Source organism: Drosophila virilis, chromosome 4 (genome assembly GCF_030788295.1).
Source record: "Drosophila virilis strain 15010-1051.87 chromosome 4, Dvir_AGI_RSII-ME, whole genome shotgun sequence".
Classification (NCBI taxonomy): Eukaryota; Metazoa; Arthropoda; class Insecta; order Diptera; family Drosophilidae; genus Drosophila; species Drosophila virilis.
In genome coordinates, this window is record NC_091546.1 from 66,988 (window position 1) to 80,633 (window position 13,646).

A 13,646-nucleotide genomic window follows, 5' to 3' on the forward strand; every position below is an offset into this window, starting at 1 on the left:
GGCTTTGCCCATTTTGATACCACTTTTTGTTGCACATGCCTAAACAATGTCAACTGTCGTGCTCAACACATGCAGACACATGCAGTTAAACGCAGCAGGCCAACAGACACAGCATTCGAAACTGGCAGGAGGCTTCTATAATCGATTATCATTTTTAATAATCAATTGAATCTACAGTCCACCTGCATTCTTATTATGGGCTGCGCTCGACTTGACAGCACGCACGTTGACGTTTATGAGTAGAAGCGCCCTGCAGTTGCACCTAAGACATGTCTAAAGTGCGCTGTGATATTTGCTGTTTTAATTGCAGAAAAATATGTAGTAAGAATGTAAGGTAAATATTAAATTATTAATTTTCGCTCATTTGGGGCTGGTGTTTATTCGGTGAATGTGGTTAGTTAGCGAGCCAAGAGCGGGATAAGAATCACTAGGTCCTTTTTACATTTTGCCGACACTGCTATTAGCGTTTGTCTTCTTGAGCTGAACACTTCTAGTGGATACAATATTTTTAAACTCTTTTGAAGGTGATCCAATTACATTTTAAATCCCTTTTTCATTTTCATATAACCGGAAACGACTAACACTGACAAGAGAACGGCCTGCTGGGAAATCAGATAGCAAAATAAAATTAGATAACTACTTTACATTGAACTCACTGGGAGGCTTCGGCGGAAGCTTGACCCGTTCAACGACAACATTCCAGAGCTTAACGTCACCCCGAATGTTAACCATATCAATATCTGCGGGATTCATCTGATGCTTAAATGTCAGAAGCGAATAGCTGTTGACAAATAACTCGTAAAAATTCTTCCGACAGGCGATTATAAGGACAAATGCCTTGCCTGGACCCAAATGTGTATGTAACCGTGTTACTTCACGACTCACCCATGTACCATTTATATAGGCGCTCCTAGTAATAATAGCCTTTCCCACCTTGGCACGACTGCTTCGTAGGAAATTAGGACTAAAAAATAATGATACTGTTGGCTGCGGCCAGATATTCTGACCACGCTGTAATGTCACACTAAAACTTTGAGGCATAATACGAACGCGACCTTCGATACGCAGTACATGGCCATCGGTAAATTTTTCGTCATTTTGAATTCGACCATAGAATGGTACGGTTAACTGGGCGTGGGGATTACGGCCACGCTCGAGGAACTTGGGTGGAGCATCAATATGGAGCCAATCGAGCGGCATGGTGGAATCAACCTCAAGCGAAAGATCCCTGAAGGGTTTGTCGATGTATTGTATAACGGTGGCCGCACTACGACTGACACGAATCGGATATTCCGTCACATAGAAGATGTCAATGACCATGTCAGATACATCACCACGCACCTCTACCCCTGTTAGCCATCTGTATGGCATACGGTAATTATACTGTGCGAAGTGAAAGCCATTTACCGAAATATAAAACGAATTGTCTGTCAGAAGCACCTGCATCCAAAAGGTTTTACCACGTTTCAGCTGAAAAGGTAAATTAGATGAATTTTCCTCTGGGCCCCACTTGCCCATTAATCGCGAATTGCGTACAATGTAGTTTTGTGGTAGGCGGGCCCCGATCTGCAAAACAACGTCGCAGGTATCACATCGTTCGTTTTTCTGCTTAGTCACAAAGTCGATCACAAAGTGCTCGCAGTCGCCAAGTATAAGTCCGTGAAAGAAAAAGCAAAGCCCGGGCACTGGTGGCTCAATCAGCTTGAACTGTTTTCTTCGACTAACAGCGCTGCGCTCTTCATAGAATATGGACATAGCATCCAAGTCACGCCGTAGGGCAATGCTGCGAGCGCCCTCGTAGATATTCATGGCCTTGCAGCCGCCTGCGACTGTTATGCATGCTCAAATAACGGCCTCTCTAAAAGTAGCGTGGTGGGTTTTAAATGTTTTACCGGAATAATTTTGTCAAGTGTCATGTGAAACAGTTTAAGTCAAATAACCAAGCAACAATATAAGGGAAATTTTCCTGATTTTTTTTATGGTTTAAATTTGAAAAGCAAATAACATTTTATTTAAAAATGTTAAATTGAACATTAAGGTTAATTATTTAAACTGCCGCAGTACAGTATTGTAATAATTTGATTTGTATCAAATTAATAACAAAGATATTATAATTATTGTTTAATTTTAATTTTGCATGTCTAAGAATGCAGCTTAGTACATCGTAGAAGTTTAAATAAAGTAGGCCAACAATAAAGATATAATTTTTTAAGAAACAAGACTTGCGCCCTAAAATATAAAAATAATGCAACACTGTCATGAAATAATACGCAGTAACTAAATCATATTTGTTAGAAAAGTAAATGTTGAAAAATTATTCACCATATATATGCACACATTAAGATTTTTCTCTACAACTTTGAAATGATATATACATACTTATGTACTTTCCAACATGTACATTAGTATATGCAAAGCAATGTATGGGATATTGTATTTTAAAAACAATATATATTGTAATTGGTTTTTTAATTCTTAAAACTAGGTTTGGTATTATTTTCACAAGAAATTATAATATTAACAGAGAGTAGCGTTTTTCGAAACTTATTCATAATTCACAACTAAAGTTAAATAAAAAGAGAAGATTGCTGGTTTATATTCATATTCTGGCTCACAACAAAATTTACTAACATCCTTACACATTGTTTTACACACGTTTTGCTTAGATAATTTGATTTAAAACACATTTTCCAAACGGTCTAAAAGCTTAATATTGTCATTAAGGCAGCTGGTATAACATAGGCTTTTAAAAGAAAAAACGTTCAAAGACGTGCCGCATATTTCATAACCTAATACTCTTCTGTATAAATAGGATTATGATAGATACGCACATTTTTGCCCTTAATCATTGGATTTGGTTCTAATGAAACATTCCACAGCTTTACATCACCCTGAATGTATACCGTATCCACAATATCCGGCTTAACGTGGAACTTAAATTCAGTAATAAACTTATGGTTAACATAGACTTCAAAAGAATCCTTGGAGCAGACAATTGCTAAACAGAATGTACGGCCCGGTCTTAAGTTTGTGTCCAATTCGGAACGTTCTTCTTGAGCCCAACTTCCATCATACCAAGCGTTACGGCACACTACCGCTTTACCTATGGCACCACTGCTCGTTTGCGAAAAACGTGGATTCAAATGGAATGCAATAACGGGATGTGGCCAAATATTCTGTCCTTGCTGCAAATTTATGTAAAATGAATGTGGCAACAGACGTACACGGCCCTCAATCTTTAAGCAACGGCCTTCTTTTAATGATTTTGGTGTAATTCCGCCGTAATATGGAAGCGTAAGACCTTGATCTGCAGAAACTTGGCAGGTTTTTGATGAATTGTCCGATATTTTAGCGGGAGCGCTAATTAGACACCACTCGCGGGGTATACTGATAATCTCCTCAGCATTGGCATCAACCTCGTCCATTTCTGCAGAAAGATGTTCCTCTATAACTCTTGCTGCTGATTCTTTCAGTCGTTGTGGGTAACTCTGAACTATAGTACGCTGCATTTCCACATCCTCCACATCACCTTTGACTTCAAGATGTTTAACACCGCTGTAGGGTACGCGGTGCGAATACTCAGTAAAGTGATGACCATTTATAGATATCATGTAACAAACGTCTGTAATGAACACTTGAATAGCAAATCTATCCCCACGGCGGAGTAAAAACGGCAGCGCTGAAGACACTTCCTCACGGCCCCAAACATCATGGACCTTGGTGTTACGTACAATATAGTTTTGAGGAAGGCGGGGGTTGATGTGTAGTGCGACATCCCGTGTTTCATTTTTGTACATAAAATTAATGGAAAATCTGTGGGTATATATATTATTTTAGTAAACGACAGACGAATATGATTTATCCGAGTCAGTCACCGCTCGCAGTTGATGGCAATTTTTCCAGTGAAGGTAAAGCTAACGCCTTCGCAGAGTTGGCCAATTTCATCAGTAGAATACTTGGGCTGCGCATCAGAGTATTCATAAAAAGACGCCTAAAGTGAATATTAAATTATGTATTGTTAATATTTAAATTATCTACATTACAATGCTTCCTAGCTGTTCACTTTGGCGTTCAAAGCTGAATATATCAAATATAGATAACATCGACATTTCAACAATTCCATGTGCAACAAAAAATGCCTACTGCGTTCTCTTAAAAGTACTTATTATTATTGAAAAAGGATATTATTTATCTTTCAAGGGTTAAACGTAAGTCTATACCTACACAAGTTAGTCTAATTATAAAAATAACTGCTATTGTCAAAGTATATACCATATATGACATATATTGCATATGTATTTTTCATTTATAAGGTTTTAAACTTGATAAACGGAATACAGAGTTTTTCATTTAGAAGTTGCACATATAAACAGAATATTTTAAGTATATTATAATTATTTTTTTTAAAGCTAGTCCTTGACTCACTGGCTTACCTCATTCAAACCACCCTTTCTTCCAGAATGACAACAGCTAAACAGTTTTCTGCACAAAGTCTTAAAGCACATCGCTTGAACTGTTTAGTTATAGATGCGTATATATTTAATCACAGCCAGGCTTAGTAGTAACGCTTTATGGATTTTATGATGTAAATAAACTGTACATATACGCACATATATGTTATTATAGTCTTAAAAAGGTTTTCCCGTTATAAGTAAACAGAGTTGTACAAAAGTAAAAACAACTTTTTGTATACGAGGTCAGCGAAGCCAAAGTGCATATATCATATTAAAATTTTATATTATCACAGTTATTATTTTGCATCTCATATTTTGTTACAACCCCACTACATAGATTTTTTAGTTTATTTATCGAACATCCACTGCTATAGCAATTATTTCTACTTATTATAAAGTCTCACATTACGCTGAGTCTCGCCCAAAATGAGAAAAACTCAAAGCAAAAGCGCAGTGTTGAAAAGCTTATTCATATACATATATGTACATACGTTGGTTTAACTCGAAGACATGAGTAGAATATTAATGATCGATGACGATATTGTTAAATAATATAATATAATATAAAAAAATGCATAAACATATCAAAATAAAAGTACAAGCCTTACATGTGCATAATGGCAACAACATAGGGTGAGACTATTGTGTATGCCACGACTGTAACAAACAGCTGTGCAAAAGCTCACATAAAATGAGAAGGAGAATAAGTGACAGAAAGCCCGATAAATGTCAAACAAAGAAGCAACCACTGAAAGTTGCTCTCATCGAAACTCGGACAACGTCTGACAGACATTTAACAAGTTGAATAATACGTAATTGAAGAATGAGAAGTCTCAACGAAGACCATTTCAATACAATATGTACATATGTATGTACGCATTACCATTTAATAAACTAAACACAAGAAATGCTTACGCTTGTCTCTCACGTACATTAAAATCCATACCATTTACAATTTCGATATCACTCAAAGAATCCGCTTGCTGATGGTCGAAATGTTCAATAGCTTGGTAACTCGTCGAAGCTTCAATAGCTGCAAAATCGATGTCCGTTGCCGCAGCATGTTGCATGCTTTTTATTGCGTTATAGCCCGATAGGCTCGTATACTGACGCAACCAGTGTTCTCGACAGTAAAACCAAAACAATCGGAGTCGATGCTTTGTATGGTAATATTGTAAGCTTCGTGCGAAATTAAATTCGTTATGCCAAAATGCATCCGACAGATCGTAGAGTTCGCGTATTAACAACGTGATTGCAGTCATACTAACCGGTTGACAGCGAGCACGACAAGAGTTCTCGCTTTTGAGATGCTTAGAGCTTGCACTCAATGTGTTCGCTCTGCCTCTTTTTTTTCTCTCTCTCTCTCTCTCTCTCTCTCACTTTCTGCTTTTTACTTTCCGAGCAAACGAATTGAATATATGTAAGTGTATGTATACAAGTTAACACATGTATTTTTTAATTTGTATATCTCTCTTAGCTCTCCAACAAGCTACTATACGCTACACACTAAAGTCATAGACTGTTTCATAGTTATCATAGTCCATACATAAATATGTTGTTTTTCTCTGATAGCGCCCACACACGGAATTATATAAATAATATATACATATGTACGTAATAAAAATATTGCAAGATTTTTACAAGATATCCTCTACACTTGGCGATAAAGTATTATATTTTACTATACATACGGATGATATACTTACATCATTAAGGTTTAGATGTAAATAATTCTCTTCATCACTGTTACAATCCGCAACACGTTTGCGTTTTCCGCAGCAGCAGCTCATTGAATCGACCTACACCGTCTACTCTTTCCAACAAGTTTTATTATCGAATGTGTTCAAAATAAGCCTCTTATCTGTGACAAAAGCAACTCGTAGTAATATTGCACATTATAGATAAATGGTTGAATGTGTGTTAGAATGAGAACATTTGAATGTATAAATATGAGCACGTATATATAAAACGGTACATTACATTTTTCCACTACGATTCACTCTCCTTTTGCGAGAAGCCTTGCAACAAGTGTTTAAAGTACAAAAAAAAAGTTTAAATAAATTAAGAGTAATAGTCACATTTATTTTAAATTTCCCTCGTTTCTATACAACCGCTGCTACTCACGTATAATGTTCAACTGATGTTTTGCTTATAATTATTTTGTCATTATCCGTATGTACATTTTCACATACATACATGCATGCAAAACACAACGCTAAAATCTACTCACGGGCTCTTGGGGGGCCGTGAGATCATATGCATACAGCCGTGATCTATTCTTTCTCTTTATTTATTCTTTTTGTCGCGGTACACCTGCGATATCGGTGAAAACGCAAAGATAGCTTGCAAAGCAATTGATATACGACATGCCGAAATTTAAATACCATAGCAAATATTATAAATATTTGTATATATTTAAAAGTGCTTTCATATAATAACTCGCCATTTGTCCGATTTATTTTGTAGGTGCTATGTACTTCAGTTTGACGATAAGATTTTGAAGATCGGACTTTTCTAGTTTGGCTGTTTATATCTTAAAAATTTACCTAAAATCCCGTCTTAGCGTACACCTCCATTCGATAAGCTAACTACAGTAAAAACTTTTTTTTACGAGTCTACGGGTTGGGCGTTGATGCGTTGATCACCGATCACTCAGTCTGGACAAACAGTTCTACACATATATATATATATATATATATATATATATATATATATATATATATATATATATATACTGACTGCGACTTAAAGAAGGGAGCATATATATATATATATATATATACTGACTGGGACTTAAAGAAGGGAGCATAATTAACAAACTAATCAAACAAAGCATAACAAATCTTGAGCCTCCCTGCCACACTTGAGTATGGATAGATATTCAAAGTTTTAAGTCTTAAGTTTTCATAGTAACATAAAACTAATGGACACTGCACAACGTTAATATACTCTACTCCACTTTACATATACATTAGTTAGTCTATAATAAACTAAGCTAAACAAGTAAGAGGTTCTAGTCGGGAACTCCCGACTAGGGGATACCCTGAACCCTCTTCTTCTAACATCAAATGTATATATATATTCTATTTTAGAATTTGTCAAGTTTGGTGACTCTAGCTCTTATTATTTACCAAAATTGCCCGAAAAAGAGGATATCGATATCGATTTTTATCGATTGCTTAGAAATGGAGTAAGTTATCGATTATCGGAAACAAACTCGATCTGCGCAGGCACTAGGAGCACCTCCATCTAAAATTTTAAGTCTCTAGTTCTGAATCCTTGCGTTCATACATACGGACAGACGGACGGACATGGCTATATCGGCTATTGGTGCTGATCAAGAATATATATACTTTATGGGGTCGGAGATACTTCCTTCTGCCTGTTACATACATTTGGGCATTTGTTCAGGGTATAAAAAAAGCATTTATAATTATAACAATAAAATTTGCCAGATCTAAATAAACATTGATTTTCACAAAAACGGAAAATTTTTGATAATTATATTACTATATTATATTACTACATTGATGGTAATGCCCATACTATTTTTAACCACGTTTTCTTTATAAAACGAACTAAAAAAGTATTGCTAAATGCCAATTGGAATATGCCCAAATCCGTTTTGCAATAGCATTTTGTTGAGAAATTAATTATGCCAAAGAAAACAACATTTTATTATTTTCATATAACGTGATTGCTTATAAGGACAATTCATATATTCAACTCTTGTTGAATAATAGTTAAACTATTTACTAATAAAGTACGTATATACTGTGTACACTGCGTCTTAATGAAATATGAAAAATGTTAACAATATCTGCGCATATTTTATATGCCAGACGAGGGAGCGAACAGTTTATTATTAAAACTGCCATACTCAACAATTTAACGGTGCCTGGTCGATCGCCTTCCCATAGCATGCTGTGACTTTGATGTCGACATTGCCTTATCGCCCCCAGGAGACTTATAATACTTGGACATGGTTTTGCTTGTGCGCGTAGGGCGATTAACTTGATCCGTGATTTTTTCTGATTCAGTTTTCAAAGGTAAATCATCGTCTTCATCCCATCGGTCACTTTTCCCCTCTTCGGCACCAGAGTCTTCGTCATTGCCATCAGTTTTTGACTTATTACGATTTCTACGATTGCGTGACGACGAAGAGCTTACATCAGTGCGTTCCGATTTCTCACTAAAATAATATTTAAATTTATAAAAAAAAGAAGATTGGAAGCAGGTGTTATACTTACTCCTTGACCGACAAACTGTTTTTTTCTGCATTCTTTGTTTTGCGCTTTAATAATGCCAATTCGCGCTCAGCAATAGCCTTTTTGTGTTCCTCCGAAGAGTCACCGGCAACCGGTTTTGTAGTCGAATCCGCCATCTGCTTTACGGGCTCCTCTTGTTTAACGCGCTTTAGCTGTTGCTGCTGTTCTTGCGCCTGTTTTAACGATCGCTTTAATGCACTGCGCAACGTGTCACGGGAACTTTCCGTTGGGGCGTCTTTTCCCGGTTGCGGCAAGCCTATAGCTTCCAAAAGTTTTTGGCCAAGCGCAGACTTAACATTTGTTCTACGTGTGCTTGCAATCGTTGGTTTGGCGATATTGGCGGCTGTGTCTTCAGTAGCACATCCGAGCTCTAGATTACTGCTGTTAATGGGAATAGCTTCCGGTACTGTGCTGGAAGGTGCTTGTGGTGCTTCCCTTGTGTGCTGATTAGTAGAAGTTTCAATGTTTTGAGAACGATCGGCAGTGCAGACAGTCTCCTCTGTGACCTCATATTGTTCACCCTCAGTCTTACAATTATCTTCATCTGTTTTCGGTATGGGAATCTCTTCTCTGCTTTTGGTTTTTGGACAACTTTGTTTCGACGCCTGCACAACGGCCTTGCGTCGCTTGATGATGGGCCGAGTTACAGGGGGAGGTTCAGGTAATTGGAGTGGCATCGGGAAGGTCGAAATATCACCATCAGGTGCTGGCGGAGTCTCTAGTAATGGTTGTGGTTCAACTAGAACAATATCTTCTAAATTCAGGGGAGCGCTTGTCGAAGCACTACGGCGACGGCGAATCGGACGCTGGCTTTTCGATGCCTGCTGTTGCTTTAACATAGAAATTAGCGCTTCGTTAATCACATCAGCTGGATTTTGGCCAAATTGTGAGATTAACATGGCATTAATGTTAAGCAATTCGTTTGTAACATGCGCGGCATTTGATGTGCTAGCAATGTCCGCAGTGCAAGACTGTCCATTTGCACCCAATTCACGCATACGTGACTTTCGCTGAGGTCGCTTTGAGTGAGGGTCCACTGGTTTATTTGTTAATATTTGTGGATGATCCGGATCTGTTGGACTGGATGGCACCAATTGTACCGAAGTTTCTGGTGGTAATTTATACGGCATCGTGCAGTCTCCTATAGTCTGTAGTTCAGTTGCTGCTGACGGACTCGCGCGTGGTGAAGGAGTCTTATTAGGATTAGCGGACGAATTTGGACGCTGTTGCTGCACAATAGCCATCATTGGGCCTAGGTATGGACCCAGTAGCTGCGTCAGATCGTTATCTTGCAAAAGGTTGCTGTCCGACATAATCACCGCAAATTTCGAGTTTTTCAGTCTCGCCATTTGCTCTTCACAATTATCGGTTGTGACCGGCCATTTGAGAGCCTTAAGTATTAGCTTCAGTAGGTCTGGATCTCGAATGACATTACCTAGCGAAATAGCGTCGGTAAGGCTGCTCATGCTTGGTAGTGTTTTAGATTTAGCAGCTGGTAAAGGATCTGGCATTGAACCACCGTCGCTAGGTGCTCGCACAGATTTTGAAATTTTTTGTAGCTTCGGTGGACCTGAGAGGGCTTGAGTAGCATGCTCTTCCTTTTTTTTCTTAGGTGCAGCTATAATGATATGTTCTGGAAGCGCCTCCTCCACAGACGGTTCTACTCCATACAACGATTGGTGTGGCACCACAGTGGTAGTGACAAGGGGTCTAATATCAATATCGTCCACATTGTGGCGTTGATGCGCCGATTTTAAAAGGGATACCTGCCCATCGCGTATGGCATTGATGTTGTTTAAGGCATTTTTAAGATTCCGTCGCTTTTGTTGAAGTACGCTATTAGGCAGAATAGGTACGCCAGCGATGCAGACACTCTGTGAGGCAGAAGAAGCCTGAGGCTTTCTGACATGCATGGAACTACTATTACCGGCACTGTATCCCTTATTAGTTGCACTTGTGGTGATTGTAGGTGCACTGCCTGTGATGCGCCCATGAGTCTGTATGAAGTTAATTACACATGCTGGTGAATTTCTCTTTTCTGGGCTACTCTTCGTGGCCTTGGAAATAGACACCTCAGAATGTAAAGGTGCTAAGGATGGCGGCATTTGCATTGAACGCTGTGCTATTGACATCGGTGCGGAACTGTATCGCATGTCCACAAATACGCTGTTCCGCCGAGTCGGGAGCATTAGGTTATTAATTTTAGCGTTGCTACGACTATTGGGATATTCATTCGGTTCGCGTTGCTGCTTCTGCTGGCGCCGCATCTCACTGTCTTTATTAGTCAAACCGATTACAACGTCGTCATGTGCTTGATTCCCTGCCAATTGATGCGAATTCAATGCAATGGTCGTCTCCGGTTGACGAGTTAATAATATAGGATGAAATGCATTATTGTTCGAATTGGTGCTGTGGCGCGTAACATTGTTGTCGCGATGGTTGGATTCACTTATATCCTGAGTAGGCACTGATACCACCGGGGATAATGAATCCACTAGTGTTGCTGTCGCTTGGCGATTATGTTTGGGCTGCAAAAATTGAAAACCATTAATTTCTATTTAAATGTTTTAAGCAAAAATAAGTTTTGTACCACTGTGCTTAGCAAAAAGTCCCGAAACACGCGCTGGGTGTGCTTCGCTATATTAGAAAGTGAAGCGGTCGCTTCCACCTGCCGATAACAGGATTTGCAGAGAACTTTAGGCAGGGGGTCATCTTCGGCAACCTGTAAATGCATAGTACATTAATATTATATACCTATACCTCACATTACATACCTAACATTCTAACTATTAAAACAAATGTACCTACATAACTTTCGTTTAATGTCATAGATGCATACATAACTGTATCACAATATAAAAACATAAACATGCACATGTAAAGTAAGATGCAAGCAGGAGGTAAACTCACGCAGCTTGTTTTTACTCTTTCGTCGTTTTCTGAAATTACCATTGCACGTATTTCGAATATATGTATACGAGCACACGGACACAAGCTTGGTAAACTTGTATTTGTTCGACTAAACGAGATTTTTTGCTACTTGCCGTTTCTCGTTATTTGCTAGAAAAATTTTCTTTGCCTACTTTGCTCAACCGACATATTCGCCCACACGCAAATACAATCAAATAATGAAATGGTATGCGCGTATATGCATGTGTACATATGCGTGTACAAATTCCTTTGAGTGTATGCTTGTTGTAGTTGTACTTCTTAGTAAGTAGATTTTTTTACGAATACAGACAAACGCGCAGCCATATGCTTGTACATACATACATACATCGTAGCATTTTATAGGTTACGTTATGGGACATATGTATGAAGCTAAAAAGAAACTTTCAGACTACGCATCATCTTAGTGGATATATGGTGCAAAGACGTGTGGGTATACTTGTACATATGTTAACTTAAAATAGTTTACTCACATTCAGGAAGAGATGACGAGCTATTTTATCCTGCAAGCCAGTTGTTTTAAAAATAAAAACACTTTCTACTACAGAATTGTTTTTACATTTCGTGTTAGCCGCACAAATGCGACACAAGTGTTCAAATTGTGCATCCATTTTTTGGACAGCAATAGCTTGCGTTAAGGCTTTAGAGTATATATATTGTTGTGTATGTATGTATATTAATGTATAGAAGTAAACTCAGCTGAAATCCGTTATTCCTGACATGCTGGAAGAAGAATATATAAGCATTCTTTTTATATTTAGTTAATATGAAATAAATTAACTTACCTGAGAAATTTAAATCAGATTCTTGTTATATGCATACATATATGTACATATATAAATTAATGTATGTATGTATATATACTCATTTATTTTTAACTGCACTTTTTACGAAAACGCTGCAAATTCGTCAAACTTATTTCATTGCACCCGATTTACGCGCTGCTCACTTCACACACGCTTCGTTGTCATCAATTTGCGCACATATACACTTATACAAAGACGGTCACTACTATAATGTGGCTTGCCTTGTTTACTATATTTTTTATTTTTATTTTGTGGTGCTATTACAGATTCGTGAAAGTCGTGACCGCGTGAGAGTGAGTGAGAGAGAGAGAGAGAGAGTGAAAAATGGCAAAATAAAACACTAATCATAACAATTTCAATGAGCATGTGAAGCAGTCAGTGATCGAAAGAGCCAGAGAGAGAGAGAGAGAGATGAGAGTATTTTGTTTCTTCTTCTTTGAATACTTTCATACAGGCGATTAAAGTTTGTTAATTATTTTGTTGCAGAAAGTGCAATATGATTTCGAAATTATAATTTCTATAAGAAATGAACAGGTTGTATTAGTTCCTTCTGTCCTTTTAAGAAACAACGCGTCGTAGCCTCACCAACACTTGCGTTTCGACGAACGAACGAAAAGAAACTGAAAGAAAAATGAAAAAAACATATACATATACCCTACGACGGCTTGCCACACATACACTCTTGCACTGCAATTTCACGTTGTTTTTGTTGTGCACGCTTTGCGTGTTGGGTCGCTGACTGTATGCGTGCGTGTCTGACTGTTGTTTTTATTACACACATACACACGCATTTTATTTTCTGCCGTTCGTCGCATTCATGATATTTTGCTGTTTTAGTCGTATGGGTGAGCGTCTGTGTTGCAGACATTTTGATGGCGTACAGCCAGTTTTCCGCTGATGTGGGATTGTGTTGATACTTGTACGCATACATACATATATACATGGAGATATATATATATATATAGCAATATATATGTTCACACGCACACACACATATGTATATAATATATATATATATATATATATATATATATATATATATATGTATGCTCGCAATTCTAAGTATGTATGTATGTATTCTCCGCGGTTTTAGTATTTTAGTGGGGTTTTTATTTTAATAATAAAACTTGTTCTCGTAGCGTACATTTTATTCCGTTGTACATTCTCTT

The 13,646-nt window shown here is 37.7% G+C and overlaps 3 protein-coding genes across 13 annotated transcripts; all 3 read right to left on the reverse strand.

The window, feature by feature from the left end:
* Positions 1-341: 341 nt before the first annotated feature.
* LOC6635755 (galectin-4) lies at positions 342-1,944 on the reverse strand. Of its 5 annotated transcripts, none has more exons than XM_015168972.3 (3): positions 886-1,944; positions 657-740; positions 342-602 (listed from the first exon to the last, which is right to left on the reverse strand). In XM_015168972.3, the coding sequence occupies exons 1-3, from the start codon at positions 1,807-1,809 to the stop codon at positions 534-536; spliced, it is 1,077 nt and encodes a 358-aa protein (XP_015024458.1). In that variant the 5' UTR covers positions 1,810-1,944; the 3' UTR covers positions 342-533. The 5 variants fall into 5 exon arrangements, with proteins under 5 accessions (XP_015024458.1, XP_015024457.1, XP_015024455.1 ...); XM_015168971.3 differs by having other exon boundaries at positions 657-1,470; positions 1,537-1,942; XM_015168969.3 differs by having other exon boundaries at positions 342-599; positions 886-1,942.
* Positions 1,945-2,452: 508 nt separating this feature from the next.
* On the reverse strand, positions 2,453-6,565 carry galectin. Of its 5 annotated transcripts, XM_015168964.3 has the most exons (4): positions 6,435-6,565; positions 6,161-6,315; positions 3,876-3,991; positions 2,453-3,813 (listed from the first exon to the last, which is right to left on the reverse strand). In XM_015168964.3, exons 2-4 carry the CDS (start codon positions 6,242-6,244, stop codon positions 2,790-2,792), a joined length of 1,224 nt encoding a protein of 407 aa, XP_015024450.1. In that variant the 5' UTR covers positions 6,245-6,315; positions 6,435-6,565; the 3' UTR covers positions 2,453-2,789. The 5 variants fall into 5 exon arrangements, with proteins under 5 accessions (XP_015024450.1, XP_002059113.1, XP_015024452.1 ...); XM_002059077.4 differs by lacking the exons at positions 6,161-6,315; positions 6,435-6,565 and adding an exon at positions 5,387-5,749; XM_015168966.3 differs by lacking the exons at positions 6,161-6,315; positions 6,435-6,565 and adding an exon at positions 5,401-5,538.
* A 1,542-nt stretch (positions 6,566-8,107) lies between these two features.
* On the reverse strand, positions 8,108-13,093 carry dbr (debra). Of its 3 annotated transcripts, XM_002059078.4 has the most exons (5): positions 12,457-13,093; positions 12,145-12,394; positions 11,313-11,444; positions 8,705-11,250; positions 8,108-8,646 (listed from the first exon to the last, which is right to left on the reverse strand). In XM_002059078.4, exons 2-5 carry the CDS (start codon positions 12,280-12,282, stop codon positions 8,343-8,345), a joined length of 3,120 nt encoding a protein of 1,039 aa, XP_002059114.1. In that variant the 5' UTR covers positions 12,283-12,394; positions 12,457-13,093; the 3' UTR covers positions 8,108-8,342. The 3 variants fall into 3 exon arrangements, with proteins under 3 accessions (XP_002059114.1, XP_015024449.1, XP_032294688.1); XM_015168963.3 differs by lacking the exons at positions 12,145-12,394; positions 12,457-13,093 and adding an exon at positions 11,633-11,689; XM_032438797.2 differs by lacking the exons at positions 12,145-12,394; positions 12,457-13,093 and adding an exon at positions 11,531-11,566.
* Between the last annotated feature and the right edge of the window lie 553 nt (positions 13,094-13,646).